Source organism: Dipodomys spectabilis, unplaced genomic scaffold (genome assembly GCF_019054845.1).
Source record: "Dipodomys spectabilis isolate Male_0828 unplaced genomic scaffold, ASM1905484v1 ptg000436l, whole genome shotgun sequence".
Taxonomy (NCBI): domain Eukaryota; kingdom Metazoa; phylum Chordata; class Mammalia; order Rodentia; family Heteromyidae; genus Dipodomys; species Dipodomys spectabilis.
In genome coordinates, this window is record NW_024871113.1 from 4,798,513 (window position 1) to 4,819,004 (window position 20,492).

General features: G+C 39.1%; 1 protein-coding gene and 1 non-coding gene across 2 annotated transcripts in view; one reads left to right on the plus strand and one right to left on the minus strand.

The window, feature by feature from the left end:
- Positions 1-20,492, plus strand: part of LOC122097821 (probable E3 ubiquitin-protein ligase HERC6) — a 54,165-nt gene that overhangs the window by 6,313 nt on the left and 27,360 nt on the right. Inside the window, exons 2-11 of the mRNA XM_042668405.1 lie at positions 375-534; positions 4,801-4,877; positions 5,645-5,872; positions 11,540-11,634; positions 13,531-13,658; positions 14,527-14,663; positions 15,621-15,688; positions 16,025-16,146; positions 16,669-16,728; positions 19,188-19,281. Of these exons, the coding sequence (XP_042524339.1) occupies positions 375-534; positions 4,801-4,877; positions 5,645-5,872; positions 11,540-11,634; positions 13,531-13,658; positions 14,527-14,663; positions 15,621-15,688; positions 16,025-16,146; positions 16,669-16,728; positions 19,188-19,281 (1,169 nt within the window). The remainder of the gene's footprint in view (positions 1-374; positions 535-4,800; positions 4,878-5,644; positions 5,873-11,539; positions 11,635-13,530; positions 13,659-14,526; positions 14,664-15,620; positions 15,689-16,024; positions 16,147-16,668; positions 16,729-19,187; positions 19,282-20,492) is intronic.
- Trnaa-ugc lies at positions 13,008-13,088 on the minus strand. The gene has a single exon. It is a non-coding gene; the product is annotated as a tRNA-Ala (tRNA).

A 20,492-nucleotide genomic window follows, 5' to 3' on the forward strand; every position in this document is an offset into this window, starting at 1 on the left:
GAAAATCCCTAATGGAAGTTAGCTGGCCGCTTTTAATGGGTAAAGTCTACTTAGAGTACAAGGTTGTTCATGACTTCTGATTGCTTAAACTGGAGCTTTGTTCCTCTGTGCTTTGACCATCAGTCTGAGACAGGTTTGTATGCTTACACAGGGAAGTCATCTTAGTCAAATGGCATCCCAATTAATTCTATAACATGGCTATATTATCATAGAGGTAGTGTGGCAACACACTGACCTTAGTTCTTTCCAATACTTAGCAAGGATTTTAGACTTTGATTTAGAAGACAAGGAGGAGACAAGGAGTTTGGGTGAAGAAAAGTGCTGCCTTGAAATTATTAAAATAATAATCTTCTGGGTTTTTGTTGTTCCCAAAGAACACATTCAGGCACTGGAAACGCTCCATATCGATGTTGTGAGCTGTGGGAAGGAACACTCGCTAGCCGTCTGTCACGAAGGAAAGGTTTTTGCTTGGGGAGCTGGTTCTGAAGGGCAGCTGGGGACTGGAGAACTTAAAGAAATAAATTTTACACCTAAGTAAGTATCTCATGTCACTACTTTGCTTGTTTGACATTTTTGAGTATCACATACCAGGCATCCTTCAAGTCTTAGGACCAGAGTTGGGTACTTGGTGGCTTACTCATTCTCTCAGCTACCTAGGAGGCTGAGATCTGAGGATCAAGGTTCAAAACTATCTCAAGCAGAAGATTTCATGAGACTTTTATCTACTACTAACCACCAAAAAAGCCAGGAGTGAAAGTGTAGCTCAAGAGATAGAATGCCAGCCTTGAGTGAAAAAGCTAAGGGACAGCACTCACAGCTGAGTTCAAGCCTCAGTACTGACTCTCTGTTTCTCTCCCTCCCTTCCTCCCCCTCCCCCTCCCTCCCTCCCTCCCCCCCTTTCTCCCTCTCCCTCTGTCTGTCTGTCTGTCTGTCTGTCTGTCTGTCTGTCTGTCTCTGTCTCTGTCTCTCTCTTTCTCTCTCTCTCTCTCTCTCTCTCTCTCACACACACACACACACACACACCAACCAATTAAGGACACAAATATGAATGTGACAAATTAGAGACTAGATGTCTAGTTGCTGAGGGAAAACAAGAGAAAGGACACACATCAGGTATTTTTTTTTTCTTAAGTACCACTTTATTTCTTTTTTTTTTATTGTGAAAATACTGTACAAAGGGGTTACAATTACATGGGCAAGATAATGAGTACATTTCTTATCAAACATTGTAGCCTCCTCCTTTGTTTCCCCTTCTCAAACCTTCCCAGCCTCCCTTCCCCCCCCCTCCCGCTCTCCCACCCAATCTCCCCCCCCCCCAAATTTGTAAAGTTCGTTTTCCACATGACAACTTGTACTTCTCATTGTTGCAACGGGTCCACCTGTATCCCTATTTAAACAACTTGTTTTTCCCCCTCCCCTCCACAAATTATACCGACATCAAATACAGTGAAAGCAGGGGTTATACTGTGGGGGAGGGACATACAAAGCAACAAAGAAATAACCTTATAAATGTGTTAGAAACAAATGCATGAAAGAAAAAAAACATTTGAATACATATCTTAGGGTTCATTTTCCTAACATCATCTTATCTGACCTTTTCTGCTTGACTCATACATATACTAGATATACATCAGGTATTTATTTAGAGTCCCAGGAAGGAGGAAAGGCAGGATGACAAGAGATGTGGTCCTTTCATCTTAGTCTTATGTATTGTAATGCAACTTTGTGGACCCATTGAATTCCCCCAGAGCGAGCATAAAGATTATTTTAATAACATTAAAATAATATCAAACTATAAGGGTCCTAGGAGGCAAAAATATCTTTTGTCGAAATAATCAGAACTTTCCGAAGTCATGTTTATTAATGTTCTCTTGGAAACTCAGATGCTGTGTAGGTAGGCCATCCATAATCATTGCCATCAAAAACCCTAACCTTCCGTACTCTCCCTTTGAGATCCTAAAACATATAAAGGTTTACTCTGGGCTGTTTTGCATGACCTGAGAAAGAAACCTTTTTGTTTGTTTGTTTGTTTGTGTTTTTGTTTTTTCCTTCTCTGTTCTCTATTGTCAGTTAATTTGCAAGTGCTAAACATCAGCTGAAAGAGGAAAAGTTTTCTTCTCTACTCAACCGTTTGGCTTTTCATAGGCCTCAGGATCATAGTAATTCACCAAGTACAATGAGAGAAATACCATGTTTCTTCACTAATATTTCCTAGGACAGGTGATATGAAAGGCAGTCAGCTTTGAATTATGTATTTGAAGGCATGCATTTTAATTCATGGAAATGGAATTAAATTACCCATGCTCATCTATCCAGTGAGAGACGATGAGGCTGGGGGAATGAGTGCTGCACTTAGAACTGTTAAAAGAAATTTAGCTGGGCACTTGTGACTTGTGTCTGTAAATGCTAGCTACTCTGCATGCTGAGATGTGAAGGATGAAGGTTCAAAGCTAGCCTGGGTACAAAAGTATGTATCTCCAAATGTGGCTCAGGCTAGCAAGCAAGTTCCCATACACAAGGGAAAATGACAACAAATCTAGTTTTACAGATCTTGGTCAGCTTTTCTTGCATATAATTCGAGAATTCTATAGGAATCTGCACCCAGACTGGTTCAGAATGCTGTATCTCTCCATATGGACAGGTTAAAGAAAAAAAAGGTGACAGAACATTAGGTAGAGATGGCCTGATTGGTTATAGCATATTTCTCTCTTATTTGAACATGTTTGGGCAGTGAGCTACTTGTGGCTAAGAGGAGGCTAGTTGTTATACCATGAGGTTACTGTCTGTTTTGAACTGTCACAGTTCATACATTGAGAAACCTTTAAGCCAAATGCTAAGTGTGCATGCAGGCAATTTTAGACTAGATGAGAAGGCCTAGGTTTGAATCTAGTTCTATAGGTTGAAAGCTATTGGATCTCTTTGAGTTCCATCAGCTTGACTGGTGTGAAATTTCTGATAGTTATCTCTTTGTGACCCATGGCTATGTTGTATGGTTCAAATTACTCCTTTTAAAAAATCTCATAAGGCTTAAATTAGATGATGACTATTGGTCATCTCTAAATTTCAAAGCCTATGCTATGTGATTAGAAAAATGTATTTTCTCTCTTAATCCAGTAAGTAAAGATAATTACATTAAGCCAATTAGATATTTACGTTGTCTAATGCCTCAAAAACCAATAAAATCAGTTGTGAATTATATAGTTTTGGATAATAGCCTATAGTTTTATACCATAAAACAATTTCAGTTGGCTGTTGGTGGTTCACTCTTGTAATTTCAGCACTCAGGATGCTGAGGGAGAAAATTTCAAGTTTGAGGTCAGTTAGTGCCATGTAGCCAGAACCTGTATCAGGAAAATCCGAAGATCCAAAACTAAAACCCAAACACATTTTGATACTAAGTGATTTCTGCCCAGTGCAAGGAATGTCAAAAGTGATGCAGGGCTGGGAAGGTGGCTTAGTGGTAGAGTGCTTGCCTTGCATGCCTGAGGCCCTGGGTTCGATTCCTCAGCACCAACCACATAAGCAAAAAGCCGGAAGTGGCGCTGTGGCTCTAGTGGTAGAGCGCTAGCCTTGAGCTGAAGAGCTGAGGGACAGCGCCCAGGCCAGAGTTCAGGCCCCATAACCGGACCCCCCAAAAAAAAAAAAAAGTGATGCAGTTCTGTGGAGCAGGACCTCATATTGGCGGCTATAGTGACTTCACATAGCCCATGACTTGTCTGATTAGTGATGCCCATGAGGTTGGATGAGAGTCCATTGTCTTATTTATATATTTAATTGTTTTAGCTTTTTTTTTTTTTTTTTACCCTTTCTCTCATCTTCCTGAGTAGCTAGGATTACAGCCTTGAGCCACTGGCACCCAGGTCCATTTCTATAACTACTGTTAAACCACAGCCTTGGAGGCAGGCTTGGTTGTCAGCAGGGAAGATTGTGTGAACTCCTGACTGTTCTGGCATGGTGAAGAGACTTGAGGGGAGTGGAGTAGTGGAAGAACTCCAGCATTGTCTTGTATCTCTTGGGATTGGGGGGATTCATTAGCAGGTTACAGCCTGCTAATGAACTATTTCTCATATCCTCCCACCAAAAACAACAAGAAGAAGAAGAACAAAACAAGATCGATGTGATGTTGCAAACCTATAATCCCATTTGAGGCAGCTCAGGCAGCCATGATTTAAGCCTGGCTTGGATTACATAGTAAGACTTTGTATAGGAAACAAAGAAAAAGAAAATGAACATGAAAGAGCAGGGGGAGGGAAGGTGGCTCAGTGGTGGAGTACATGACACTTTCCTAACATGCGCAAGGCCCAGGGCTCTATCATCAGAAACACAGAGAAAAAAGAAACACAGAAAGCACAGAGAAAAAGAAAAGAATGACTGAAAAAAAGAAAGAAAAAAAATTGTTTGAAAGCATTGGGATGTCACTACAGAAATATAAGAGAATAAAAAATTGTTTACTTGACATAGTTATTACCTGAGATATTTTGAATTATCTGTAGTTCACCTAGAACCTTATCCTAAATACAGATAATAGTTAATAACATCAATAATAATATTAGTAATATTTTAGTGTTACTAATGGTATAAATACCAGTGTTATTAATAGTATCAACCACAACAATATCAATAATTGATATTATTAGTAATCAACATTAATGTTAATAATTAGAACACCAATGATTAGATGATCAAATTGATACTCATTGATGAATAATCATAATTGGATTAATGAATATCAATAAATATTCATGGTATTATATTGACATAATAGTCTTAATGAATGAATTTGTATCATTTTTATTACAGGAGAATAAATGCTCTGGCTGGTATCAAAATAATACAAGTTTCATGTGGAAACTTTCATTCTCTAGCATTATCAGAAGGTAAAAAGTACTTTTTGGCTCTTTGAGTTTAAGAAATATTTTTTCTTCTTTTTATTAGGGCATACTATTATACAAAGCGTTTCAATTGTGATATTTCCATCCATGCATATAGCCTACTTTGTTCAATTGTACCTTTTCTATTACTCTTTTTATCCCTCCTTTCCTCTGTTTAATTTTTTTTTGGACAGACTTGTGGCTTGAACTCAGGGCCAGGGCACTATCCCTGAGCCTTTTTGTGCTCAAGGCTAGTGCTCTCCCACTTGAGCCACAGTGCCACTTCTAGCTTTTTCTGAGTAGTTTACTGGAGATAAGAGTCTCATGGATTTTCCTGCCTGGGCTGGATTTAAAGTATGATCCTCAGATCCCAGGCTTTTGGGTAGTTAAGATTATAGGCATAAGCTTATAAGGCATCCAGCTTGTTTAAAGTAATATTTAATCTCAGGATCTTTGTATCTACAACTGAACAGTTAAATTTAACATTGCTTGAGTACTTAGAGATGAAGAGTTCACTTTACAGTTGGGATCACTAAGGAAAAGAGATCTATTGTGTAAAAGACATTAGTTAGAAGGAGGTCTGGTGTAGTGGTTTATGCCTATAACGACAGCTTTTTTGGAAGTAGAGGTAGGAAGATTTAGAGTTTGAGGCCAGCTAAGGCAAAAAATAATGTGAGATCTTATCTGAAAAGTAACAGTAAAAGGCATGGATTTCTTCTCCCCTTTGGTATTCCAGTATGTGTGCAATTCACAATTTCTCTTTGCTTTGCTAGACAGCCAAGTCTTTTCATGGGGAAAGAACAGCGAAGGCCAATTGGGCCTGGGGAGGAATGCCCCCATGCAAAGTACCCCTGAGAGGGTGAGGTCCCTAGAAGGAATACCGGTGGCTCAGGTGGCAGCTGGAGGAGCTCATAGCTTTGCCCTGTGTCTCTCTGGGACTTGCTTTGGCTGGGGCAGCAACAAGGCTGGTCAGTTGGCTGTCACAGGCAAGAATGTCCAAGGTAAGCATATTGTCTTTTTTTTCATTTTTTTTTATTGTGAAAATACTGTACAGAGGGGTTACAATTACATGGGCAAGATAGTGAGTACATTTCTTATCAAGCATGGTAGCCTCCTCCTTTGTTTACCCTTCCCATCCCTTCCTATCCTCCCTAGCCCCCACCCAATCCTCCCCCGCCCCAAGTTGTAAAGTTCGTTTTCAACATGACAACTTGTACTTCTCATTGTTACAACAGGTCCACCTGTATCCTTATTTAAACTACTTGTTTTTCCCCTTTCCCTCCACAAATTATACCGACATCAAATACAGTGAAAGCAGGGGTTATACTGTGGGGGAGGGACATACAAAGCAACAAAGAAATAATCTTATAATTGCGTTAGAAACAAATGCATGAAAAAAAACATTTAAAATACATATCTTAGGGTTCATTTTCCTAACATCACATTATCTGACCTTTTCTGCTTGACTCATACATATACTAGATATTGCAAATAAGGGAAATCATGGGACCTATGTTTCTTTGGGCCTGGCTTACTTCACTTAATATAATTTTTCCAAGCCTTTCCATCTCCTAACAAATGGGGCAATGTCATTCTTTCTGATGGAGGCATAGAATTCTATTGTGTATATATACCACATTTTCTTGATCCATTCATCTACTGAGGGGCATCTGGGTTGGTTCCAGATCTTAGCTATGGTAAATAATGCTACAATAAACATAGTTGTGCTGGTAGCTTTAGTGTGGTCTTGTTTGTAAACATTTGGGTAAATGCCCAAAAGTGGGACTGCTGGGTCATAGGGGAGCTCTATGTGGAGTCTTTTGAGGAACCTCCATACTACTTTCCAAAGTGGTTGAACAAGTTTATACTCCCACCAACAATGAAGTAAGGTTCCCTTCTGTCCACATCCCCTCCAGCATCTGTTGTTATTAGAGTTCTTGATTTTTGCCATTCTAACTGGGGTGAGGTGGTATCTCAATGTTGTGTTGATTTGCATTTCTTTTATGGCTAGGGAGGCTGAGCATTTCTTCATGTGTCTATTGGCCATCCTTTCTTCTTCAGAGAAGTTTCTCTTTAAGTCATTAGCCCACTTATTTATTGGGCAGTTGTTTCTTTGAGGATTTGTTGTTGGGGGATTTAATTTTTTGAGTTCCAAGTATATTTTAATATGAGACCCTTGTCCGTTGTATGGCTAGTGAAGATCTCACCCTGCACCAGAATCAACTCCAAATGGATCAAAGACCTCGGAGTCAAAGCAGACACTCTGAAAACATTACAGGATGGAATAGGAGAAACCCTAGGTCTTCTTGGCGCAGGCCGAAATTTTCTTAATAGAGACCCAGAAACACAACAATTCAAAGAAAGGTTGGACAAATGGGATTGCATGATGTTGCAGAGCTTCTGCATGGCTAAGGACATAGCTAGCAAGATCAATAGAAAGCCCATGGATTGGGAGCATATTGTCTTTTATTAGCAAGAAATTTAGTTTTTATTTCTAACTAGAAGACCAACCTGGCAAAGGATGTTCTCATGGGTCAAAGTCATTCCTACACTTTCTTTTAAGTTACCATCACGTGGGAAGTGGTATTAGTGATATTAGTGACAGTGGCTTAGGACAATACAGATTTATTAGCTTTTAGTTCTAGCAGTTAGCGGTCTGACATGGGTCTCAATGGGCTAAAGTCATGGTGCTGGGCAGGGTTACATTCCTCTTCAGAGTTTCCAGGGGAGAATTATTGTTGTCTTTTCTATGCTCTAGACACTACTTGTATAAGTTGACTCTTCTCCCTTTTCCCAAACTAGCATTTGCTGATTTAGTCTGCTTTGGTCTTATTGTTCTGACATTAACACTTGGGCCTCCTTCTTCAATGAAGAGAACCTTATAATTATATTAAACCCCCACTGAATAATCTAGGATAATTTCTCTGTTGTAAGGTCAACAGATTAGCAATTGCAATTCTGTTTGCTTCCTCCTCTCACCTTTGCTACATAATTGAACAGATTCACAGGCTCTGGTATTGGGAAATAGATGATGATTTTTTTTTTTTGGTGTGTACCTGTCCTAGGGCTTGAACTCATGGCATTGGCACTATCCCTGAGCCTTTTTGCTCAAAAGTAGTGCTCTACTACTTAAGCCACAGCTTCACTTCCTGTTTTTTTTGTTGGTTAGCTGGAGATAAGTCTCATGGACTTTCTTTCAAAGGCTGGCCTTGAACCATAATCCTCAGATCTCAGCCTCCTGAGTAGCTAGGATACATGAGTGAGCCATCAGCTCCCAGCTAAGACTATTATTCTTTAGGTTGCTATTATTCTGCCTATATTAGAATACCCTTAACAGTCTTGGTGACAACCAGTTATGGTGGTGCATATCTGTAATTCCAGCACCCAGGAGGCTGAGGCAGGAGGATTTCCAGTTTGAGGCCAGCCTCAGCTACATAGTGACTCTATCTCAAAAAATAAAAATAAAATAAAAACAAGTCTTCCATACCAATGAAATCAGAATTTCTGGGAGTGAAAGGCAAGCATCAAGTCATAGTTGAGGATCCCCTATGAAGGATAGGAAACTATTTTCTTACTAAGATCCAACTGGATGTTTATTTATTCATTTATGCACTTAGTGTTGTTGGTGCTGGGGCTTGAACTCAAGGCCTGGGCACTGTCTCTGAGCTTTTTTTGCTCAAGGTCAACTCTCTAGCACTTGAGCCACACTTCCATTTTCAGCTTTTTTGGTAGTTAATTGGAGATAAGAGTTTTACAGCCTTTCCTTCATTAGGATGGCTTTGAACTTTGACTTCAGCTCAGCCTTCTGAATAGCTATGATCACAGGCAAGAGTCACAGGTGCCTGGTCCTTTAGAATATTTATAATATCATTATGGGCCATATGAAATTTCAATAGAGACAGATGGCCTTAGGCAGTCAAGAAGAAAGTATGTCTGTCCTGTCATATAGCAAGGGCCAGACATTCCCTACCCCTGCTAAGTGATTCCAATGTGCTGACAAGTTTGAGAAGCACTGGATTATAAGATTGAAAGTATTAGGGGAAATGACAGGTTCCTCCAGACAAAGAAAACCTCTCTCAACAATAATTCCTTTAAAAATTAAACTTACCAAGGAGTCTTCTTCAAGACCGCATCCTTCCCTGTTCACTTCTTCAGTTCTTTCCATTCAGCTAACATAATAACAGGTAGCACTTGACAGTACCACGGGAAGCCTGACATCTCATTTTATTTAACTCTTGTAACATGAATAGGTGCTCTTTTTTTGGTCAGTCCTGGGTCTTGAACTCTGGGCCTGGGTGCTGTCCCTGAGCCCTTCAGTTCAAGGCTAGTGCTCTTGAGCCACAGTGCCACTTCCGGTTTTCTGAGTGGTTTACTGGAGATAAGAATTTCTCGGACATTCCTGTCCAGGCTGGCTTTGAACTGTGATCCTCAGTTCTCAGCCTCCTGAGTAGCTAGGATTACAGGCATGAGCTACCAGTGCCCGTCTGAGTAGGTGCTCTTTATTCCATATCTACAGAACACAGAAATGAATATAAAATAATGACTATATTATTGGGAATGAGATCTTGATGTTTAGTTTTCTTGGTCAATGGCCTTAGTCGTCATAAGGACAAATAGCTTCCAGATATAAATGAAAAGGACAGCTTTTTTTTTGCCAAAGAAGAGCTTTTCTTGTTCTATACTTCTGACTCTTCATGAAAAATATATTAATGAGATAGGGACTGTTGGTGCATGCCTATAAGCCTAATTACTCAGGAGATTGAAATCTGAGGTTTACATTTCCAACCCAGCCCTGGCAGAAAAATCTGTGATTCTTTCTTTCTTTCTATCTTTCTATCTTTCTTTCTTTCTTTCTTTCTTTCTTTCTTTCTTTCTTTCTTTCTTTCTTTCTTTCCCTTCCTTCCTTCCTTCCTTCCTTCCTTCCTTCCTTCCTTCCTTCCTTCCTTCCTTCCTTCCTTCCTTCCTTTCTTTCTTTCTTCCTTTCTGTCATGGGGCTTGAACTCTGGGCTTGGGCACTACCCCTGCACTCTTCAGCTCAAGGCAAGTGCTCTACTGCTTGGGCCACAGCACCACTTCCGGTTTTCTAGTGCTTAATTGGAGATAAGAGTCTCACGGACTTTTCTGCCTGGGATGGCTTTGAACTGTGATCCTCAGATCTCAGCCTCCTCAGTGGCTAGGATTACAGGCATGAGCCACCAGCTCCTGGCTAATCTATGATTCTTTTTCTTTTTCTTTTTCCAGTCCTGGGGCTTGAACTCAGGGCCCTGGCACTGTCCTTGAGCTTCTTTTTATTTTTTATATATTTTTTATTAATACACTTTTTATTGTGAAAATACCGCAGAGGGGTTATAATTACATGAGTAAGGAAATGAGTACATTTCTTACCAAGCATTGTTGTCTCCTCCTTTGTTTCCCCTTAAAATCGCTCCCATAAAATTCCCCTCCCATATCCTCCCCCATCCCCAGCCAAAGTTGTAAAGTTTGTTTTTTGACATAACGTCTTGTACATCTCATTGTTGCAATGGGTCCACCTGTATCCCTATTTAAACAATTTGTTTTTTCCCTTCCCCTCCACAAATTATACCAACATCAAATACAGTGAAAACAAGGGTTATACGGTGGGAGAGGGACATACAAAACAACAAACAAATAATCTTATAAATATGCTAGAAAAAATAGCAAGAAAGAAAAACCATTTGAATCTTTATCTTGGGGTTTATTTCGCCTAACATCAACTTGTCTAACTGTTTCTGCTTGTCTCAGACATATACTAGCTTCTTTTGTTCAAAGCTAGCTAGCACTCTACCACTTGAGCTATAGTACCAGTTCTGGCCTTTTCTGTTTATGTGATACTGAGGAATTGAACCCAGGGTTTCATGCATGGTAAGCAAGCACTCTACCACTAAGCTACCTTCCCAGCCCCCAAATCTGTGAGACTCTTTTTTTTTTTTTTTGGTCAGTTGTGGCACTTGAACTCTGGGCCTGGGTGCTGTCCCTGAGCTCTTCAGCTCAAGGCTAGCACTCTACCACTTGAACCTCAGCACCACTTCTGGTTTTCTGGTGGTTAATTGGAGATAAGAGTCTCACAGACTTTCCTGCCTGGGCTGGCTTTAAACCCAGATTCTCAGATCTCAGCCTTCTGAGTAGCTAGGATTACAGGTGTGAGCCACCGGCACCTGGCTGTGAGACTCTTATTTCCATTTATCAAGCCAAAAGCCTAAATTGGAGCTGTGGCCAAAGTGGTAGAGAAACCAGCCTTGAGTAAGAAAGTTAACAGTTCCTGAATTCAAATCCCAGTTATCAACACACACACACACACACACACACACACACACACACACACACACACACACACACACACACACACAGTGTGTAAACTATGCTGAAGAATATATAAAAATATAAACACTCATGAAATTTTGAGTCTGTTAATCCCCTTCTCTTTTCCTTTTCTTTCTTCCTTTTTGCTTATGTTGTGCTGAGGAATTGAACCCAGGGCCTCAGGCATGCAAGGCAAGTGCTCGCTCTACCACTGAGCCACCTTCCCAGCCCCTCTCTTTCTTTCTTTTTGACATAGGGTCTCACCCATGGAGTCCAGGCTAGCCTGGACCTCATGACCCCTCTGCCTCTGAATCTGTTTATACTCTGAGCTTTCTTTCTTTCAACAGTACAAAGCTACAAGCCCCTTTCAGTTGGTGCCCTGAAGACTCTGGGTGTGACTTACATCAGCTGTGGACATGAGCATACTGCAGTACTAACCCAGGTAATCTGAAATGTGATGCTATTTGGGATGGATTTTTTTCAATCTTCATGAGAAATAGACTTGAAGACTATGTGTATGGTTGAAATGTTTTAAAGATTTCTTCTACTCCAGGGTTGGGGCTATGACTCAGTGGTAGAGTGATTACCTATTTTTATTTTCTTCAGCATTGGAGTTTACCTGGATCTTGCGCTTGTTGGGCTTGCTTGCTCACTGCTGACACTACCAATACAACCATGTTTCCAGCCCTGCTTCTTGCTGTCTAGTTTGGAGAATGAAGTACAGTGAATTTTTTGTTTCAAGCTATTCCCAAACCTCAATCCTACAAATCTCAGCTTCCCAAGTAGCTAAGATTATGGACATGAACCAAGGATGAACAGCATAGATGGTAGATTTGATTCCCCAACCTCCAAAAAAAATTGTATAACCTAAATGATTTTTAAATATGTTTACTTATTGATTGGTTTTTTGTTGGGAATCAAACCCACGACCTCATGCATGCCAGGCAAGTGCTCAACTACCAGACCACCAAATGATTTTTCCTGTCTTAAAGTCATGTCTTAAATTAGGAAACCATAAATTCTTTGAACTATGGTTTAGTTGACAAAAAATAGAGTTGTTTTAAATTATAGAACCATCTTTTGAAGAGAATATTTTCAGAAAATATACTCTAATAAATAAAGCAATTTAAATACCAAGGTTAAATAGTATACTTAAATTGTAGGGCTACTCTTGAACCAATAAATATGTCCATCAATTCATTCAACATACACTTGTTTAGTATCAAATTCTTTTTCTCCTTGTCTTTATTGGGATATAATTAGCAAAATTCATATGCATGTGGGGGCACAGCATGGTTTTTGATACATGTGTACTCTGTGAATGCATTACTAACTTGTCTTACCTCATATAATTAGCCTTATGTGTGTGTAGTGAAGGCCCAGATCAACTTCTTTAGCAGTTTTCGAGTGCAGCATAGCAAGACACTCGTGGCTTATGCCTTTAATTCTAGCTATTCAGGAGACTGAGAGCTGAGGTTCTTCATTCAAATCTCGCCTCAGAAGAAATGTCCATAGATGCTTATCTACAATTAACCACCAAAATGCCCAAAGTAAAGACTTGGTTCAAGTGGTAGAGTACCAACATTGAGTAAAAAAAAAAGTGAGAGATTGAGGCACTGAGTTCAACTCCCAATACGAGCACACAAAAAAGAAGAAGAAAGAAAGAAAAGAAAAAAAAGAATGTAGCATATTTTTTTTGGGGGGGCTTCAGTCGTGGGGCCTGAACTCTGGGCTTGGGCACTGTCCCTCAGCTCTTCAGCTCAAGGCTAACGCTCTACCACTTGAGCCACAGCACCACTTCCAGCTTTTTCTTTTTGCTTATGTGGTGCTGAGGAATCGAACTCAGGGCCTCTTGCATGCAAGGCAAGCGCTCTACCACTGAGCCATTTTCCCAGCCCCAAGAATGTAGCATATTATCACATTAACAGCCCTGATGCTGCTGTGACACTACCAAGGGCCTGGTTTTTAATGGAAATGTCAAAGCTTCAGGACATTTAATATGTTAATACTGCATTTACTGTAAGAAGTAATAAAGACTTCAAATTTATTTCTATGGGGCTGATGTTTCACATGTTGCTTTCCTATTAACTCTCTTATGATATATTTAATTTGTTAGCTATCAGATACTTTTTTCTAGTGCCAGTGATCACACCATCATCTCTCTCTCTCTCTATCTATATATCTATCGATAGATATATCTATCGATAGAGATAGATATAAATAGATAGATATATCTATCTACCGATAGATAGATATAGCTATAAATAGATATAGATATCTCCTAGTCTGAGTTACTGTTTTTAGCATAAATTTAACCCGACTCCCTCATTGTGAACAGGATGAGAAAGTGTTCACCTTTGGAGACAATAGCTTTGGACAGCTGGGATATGAGTCCTCTGCCCAGGTGAGAGGACCAAAGCTTGTAGAAAGACTGGATGGCCGTGTTTCTCAGATAGATTGTGGAAGGTAACAGCTTTTTTTTTTTTTTTTTTTACTTTCTTTAAATCCTTATTGATAAAGTACTCACCTGGAATTTAATCAAACCACCAAACCCTAAAATACATGGCTGCTCTTTATATAGAGCACCCCCAATCCTGGAAATTTACTTCCCTTGAATATACTTTAAATTTGCTTTTAATTTTTTTTTTATGATCTTGATCTTTGCAATTCAATTTACTGAATGAGAAATTCTTAGATATATACTGTGTATAATCAGGACTGGGAGTGTGGTTAGATTGGTGACCAAAATAAAATTTGCTTGCTTGAGTTGATAAGATAAAATGAATTTTGTGTATATAGAACATGATGAATATTTGAATACATATCAACACTTTTGTATAACTTAATTATGAGGGTTTTTGGAGCATTTAAGTATCCAACTCAATCTATTTTCCTTTTTTATGCCAGTACTGGGTCAGTGCCTAGGTACTGTCCCTTAGCTTTTTTGCCCAAGCCTGGCACTACTACTTCTGGTTTTTGGTGGTTAAGTGGAGATAAGAATCCTATGGATTTTCCTGCCCAGGCTGGCTTCACATTGTGATCCTTAAATCTTAGCCTTCTGAATACTAGATTACAGATGGGAGCCACTGGTGTCTGGCTTGCATTTGCATTTAAAACTCCTGATAGAATTCATGGTAAAAACTCATCATTGATAGTCTCTTTTTCATAATGCTAATGTGTTACTATTCAGCACTTGCTTAGCCACATCACTGGTACCCTGTGTCCATGGACCCTGATAAGCACTCTGGGCTGTTAGTAAAGATAAGTCTGTCACTTTGTCTTTCCTGGAGCAGTGAGTACCTGGATCTTCAATAAAGTGTGTTCTCTCCCACAGTTACCACACCCTTGCCTATGTCTACACTACTGGTCAGGTAGTATCTTTTGGTCGTGGACCAAATCACTCAAGCAACCCAACTCAATCAGAGGCTCCAAGAGATACTTGTGACATGACCTGCCTGATTTCTGCGAATGGTATGCCTGGGCTCCCTTCTTCATGATTTTGTTTTTGTAGATATTACCAAAGGAGAACTATTCCTCAGCTTCTCTTTAAAGGAACCCATGTCCCTATGATTCTTCTTGAACTTTTATTGTAAAGTTGTACATTTTTAATGCAGCGTGGATTGATTGCTAATCATTTCTAAAGATTAAAGTAATATAAAAGAAAGCCCAAGTTGATTACTTAAGTAATTGTGTGTGTGTGTGTGTGTGTGTGTGTGTGTGTGTGTGTGTGTCTCTGTGTGTGTGTGTGTGTATGTGTGTGTGAATACTGGGGCTTGAACTTTTAGGGTCTTGTGCTCTTGTTTGACTTTTCATTCAAGGCTAGCACTTTACGATTTGAACAATAACTTTACTTCTAGCTTTTTCCTAGTAAACTGGAGATAAAAGTATCAGATTTGTCTGCCCAGACTGGCTCTGAATCAGAATCTATGAAGACTGTATCTTAGTAAGCATCACTTGCATATATTTAAGCAAAACTCTTCTAAGGCATATCTGCTTAGATTAATTAGGCAAGAAAACTTATTTATTTATTCATTTATTTACTTATTTTTGCCTTTCCTGGACCTTGAACTCAGGCCTGGACAGTGTCCCTGAACTTTTGTGCTTAAGGCTAGCACTCTGCCACCTGAGCCACAGGTATACTTCCATCTTTTTTGATAGTTAATTGGAGATAAAAGTCCCATGGACTTTCCTTCCCAGTCTGGTTTTGAACCATAATTTTCAGATCTCAGCCTTCTGAGCAGTTAGGATTATAGGTGTGAGCCTCCTAAAATTTTAATGGAATGCCTGTATGACATTTAATCTTTTGTGCTGTTTCTATTCAAACTTGAGGGGAGTATAAATAGCCAATAAATGAATACTTTTGGGTTTGTTGTACATCAGAGTAACTCTTTCCTTATAATTCTTGGTATAATTTCTGACTTTTTTCAGACCTTGAGAATACTCAGATCAAACACATTTTTGCTGGGATGTATGCTGACTTTGTGACAATCCAGAAGGTATGTGGGGCAGCTTATATTCCTCAGAAAAATGGTTTCCTCTAGATTTCAGAGCATAGAAGTTGGAGGCCAGAAAGAAAGGAGGGAGGGGAAAAAGAGGGAAGGAAGGAAGGAAGGAAAGGAGGGAAAGAGGGAGGGTGGGTGACAGGGAGGGAGGGAGAGAAGGAAGGAAAAACAGGAAGTGGAAGAGCTAGGCTAGTTTGATGTCAGAGGTCAACCAACCAAAAGCCTGCCTGAAAGAGCAAGACAAGTGTATTACCCGTGCCAGATGCTTTATTTATGATCAGTTAGCATATATGTGCCTTTCATATCATCTTGTTTTATTTTTCCTTGCAGAATGCTAGATCCAGAGGTGTTTCTAAGAAAACACTGCCAGAAATAAGCCAGATTAAACCATCTCTGGAGAAAAAATGGATAGCGGTGACAAGAGGAAGTGATGAACATGACTTGGCTAAAAGGTGACTCTCTGATAAGTTATCAGTGCTTCATTTCTGAGGTGCTGGTCACTTCATCCTAACCATAAGGGAAAGGGATTGGCTTGTGAAAGCATTTCCACTTTGATCATGATTTTTTTTCTACCGTAGTTTTAGTTTGAATTGATAATGGTTTCCTGAGGCATTCAACTTTTATTTAATATAAACAAGAGATATTCAAGAGTATACACTATTGTTGGTATCTCATAGGTGAGAGAGATGCAGGAATAAATGGAGGAAAATATGAAGCTCACAAAACCTCTTGTAAATCATATGTCCACAGTTTATGCTGTGGAGATCTGCAGATTTGGTCTTGAGAATGGTGAGTTTTATTCAAATCTAGATGATTTGATCCAATCTAGTGTTAAGAGTTGTGGTGAGATTTGGCAATAATTAGAATTGAGTCTCAATAATGATCCCATGACATGAATTGTTCACTGAGACACAAGTTAAATGAAGTATGCTTTACATTACATTGTTATATAACACTTGCTATTCCTTTCACAGAGAAATTACAGTGATATTTTCATCTCCTGCTTGTCTGACTGGAAGTTTTTTGAAGAAAAGGTAATACTTGTATGAGATATACCTTCATTTAAAACATTGGGACATATAATTTGTGGAGGGGAAGGGGAAAAAAACTTAAATAGGGATACAGGTGTACCCATTGCAACAATTACATGTACAAATTGTTATGTTGAAAAATGAGCTTTACATCTTTGGCTGGGGAGGGGTAGGAGGGATGAGGGGGAGATGGGAGGGGATGGGAAGGGAAAACAAAGGAGGAGGCAACAATGCTTGATAAGGAGTATACTTATTATCTTGCCCATATAATTGTAATCCTTCTGCATGGTATTTTCACAATAACAAAACAAAACATTGGGACATCAAGCATAGTAGCAATCATCTGTAACTCTAGTACTTGAGAGGATGAGGCAGGAAGAATGTAAACTTGAGGCCAGCCAGGGCTACATAGTGAGACCTTATCTAAAATATTCAAATATATAAATAAATCTAAAACCCTCAGTAGTATCTTTCATTCTCTATAAGTAGTCGTAAATAGAGGTTTCAGTTGAACATGTCATTTTATGAGTACAATTCTGGGAAACACGTAAAGTGAAACAATTAGAGTCAATTTGTCTAACATGAATTTGTGTGTGCATATCCATGTGTCCATGTGCATGAGCTAGTACTAGAATTTGAACTCAGGGCCTGGGTGCTTTTGCTTGTTTTATTTTAACTCAATGCTGGTGCTCTACCACTTGAGTCACAGCTCCAGTTAGGGCATTTTGCTGGTTAATTGGAGTTAAAGAGTCTCTGATTTGTCTGCCCAGGCTTACACTGAATGTTGACTTTTAGATCTCAGCCTCCTGAGTGGCTAGGATTGTAAGTGAGAGTCATCGGTGCCTAGCTAGTACATGAATTTTGTTGTCAGTGTCTAAAGAGTTCAACATAGAGAACTCTGTAGAATGCTTTAGCATTCTTCAATTTTATAAAGTGATCTCTGAATAGCCCACCACAGGTTGTAATTCCTAATTAACCTCATCTACTGTTTTCCTGTATTGTCTGATTGGAGAGAATAACCTCATCTACTGTTTTCCTGTATTGTCTGATTGGAGAGAATGATGCTTCTTTGTAGCTACAACTGAACAATTAAATTCAACATGGCTTTAGTACTTAGAAACCAAGAGTTTTCTTTACATTTCCTACTATATAGGATCAATAAGGAAAAGAGATCTTGTGTTTAACTTGTTATAGAGGAAAATTAAATTTTCTTTTATTTGGTTTAATAATCTGATTTTCCTAGATTAATCAATTCCTTTCTTGCTTTTATTTTCCCTCTTCCTTTAAGTTCTCCAGTATGGCCCGTGAGTGTCTGAGTGAAGAATGTGATGACTAGCTGCCCTTTGCCTTTCCTAGATACTGCTGCTCTGCTGAACTGTTTGTAGCCCCTGCTTTCCCTTCCTCTGGCCAGGTCTGACCCTCCCTTGATAGCTTGGCTTCAGGTTGGCTCATTCTTTCAGAAGATGGTGGTACACATGTTATATTCTCTTCTGGCAGCTTGGAAACTGAAAATTTAAGCTACTACTTGTACATATCACCATTTCTATTTATATCAAATGCCACTGTTTTCATTAGCAGGGAGCTAATGATCTAATAGTGATTTTCCTAATGAACACTTCAAGTGTTCATTATAGAAACTTGAATGATTCATTAATTTCAACAGAAAATGCCAGCAGGCAGTTTGAGCACTAAGAGTCTTTGAACCTCTCACCTCAAACTCTTTTTCCTTGTTGAGCCCCAATGGCTCATGCCTGTAGTCCTAGCTTCTCAGGTGGCTGAAATTTGAGGATATCAGTTCAAAGCTAGCCTAGGCAGGAAAGTCCATGGACTCTTATCTCAAATTAAACTACCAAAAAGCATGAAGTGGAGGTGTAGCTCAAGTGGTAAAGTGCTAGCCTTATGTAAGCCAGCTCAGGGACAGTGCCCAGGCCCTGAGATCAGGCTTCAGCTCTAGTACCACCACCACAACCAGCAACAACAACAACCAAAATAACCCCCTTTTCCTTACTGTTTTGAACTACTGGGAGTATTTGTTAATTGGCCCTGTGGTCATTAAATCTATAGCCCTCTCCCATAAAGACTGCCCAAGCTAGTGCCTTATAAACCAGTGTGATCTGTGGTATATCGCGACCTAGCACTCAACAAGCTTTAACAATTGTTTTTTTTCAAATAATGCATTATCAAGAAATATTTGTGTGATGGTGTCTTCCTGTGAACCACCAATGTTTGGTTTTATCTACAATATTTTTCTTAACAATCAAAATAATAAGTTTATGTATATTTTTTGATGCCAGGTTAACTTATTTTGAAAAAAAAGAGGCATGTTTTATGACAAAAATTTCTTTCTTACGTGTGTTATGATAACAAAAAAATAATGGCGTGGGAATTAGAAATATCTTTTTCATCTACTCAAATTCACATTTATTTACTTATTTATTTATTTACATTTCTTGTATTCATAGAGTAATTGGAGGAACCACTTCCATTGATGTGGCCTTAGAAAGGGCAAGAAATACCTTCAAGAAGTTAACACAAATTGAATGGATTTCTTCCATGGTAATAACCAATATTTATCTTGCTTATAAATATAACAACAGAATTTTTTACAGGAACATCTGCAATTGCAGGTTAGTTTAGCTGGAAGCTGGGAGATGGGTCTATGATTGGGGTTAAAGCATAGTGGTATTGTTTATTATGAGGTTATTCTATATCGGGACACTATATTAGTTGTTGACATTTGTTTTCTTGTTAACTCATTAGATGTTCAATGGATAGAATGTTTTAATTTCTAGTATGAGAAAAACAGAGCATGGAAGGTAAATATTCCCTAGTAAAATGAACAGTAAATGCATTGGAAAGCAGGATGTTTTTTTTTTTTTTTTTAAATTTTATTTTATTTTATTTGAGAACATACTGTACAGAGGGGTTACAATTACATGGGCAGGAAAATGCATACATTTCTTACCAAGCATTGCAGCCTCCTCCTTTGTTTACCCTTCACCTCCCTTCCCACCCTCCCCCCTCCCCCCCACCCAATCATACCCCCCCCCCCACCGACATTGTACAGCTGGTTTTGACATGACATTTTGTACTTCTCATTGTTGCAACAGGTCCACCTGAATCCTTAAACGACTTGTTTGTCCCCGTCTCCTCCACATGTTATACTGACATCAAATATAGTGAAAGCGGGAGTTACACTGTGGGGGAGGGACATACAAAGCAACAAAGAAATAATATTATAAATGCATTAGAAACACATGCATGAAAAGAAACAAAAACATTAAAATACATATTTGAGGGTTCGTTTTCCTAACATCACATTCTCTGACTTTTTCCGCTTGACTCATACCTATACTAGATATTGCAAATAAGGGAAACCATGGGACCTATGTTTCTTTGGGCCTGGCTTACTTCACTTAATATAATTTTTTCCAAGCCTTTCCATTTCCTAACAAATGGGGCAATGTCATTCTTTCTGATGGAGGCATAGAATTCCATTGTGTATATATACCACATCTTCTTGATCCATTCATCTACTGAGGGGCATCTGGGTTGGTTCCATATCTTAGCTATGGTAAATAATGCTGCAATAAACATAGTTGTGCTGGTAGCTTTAGTGTGGCCTTGTTGGAAAGCAGGATGTTTGTCCTGGGCAGGGATATTGAAAGACCCACTATCTATTTTGAGATCAGTCACAAATGTTTGAGATGAATCTCTGCTACTGATTCATCTTTCTCCCTGTCTCTGTCTCTGTCTCTCCACCATCT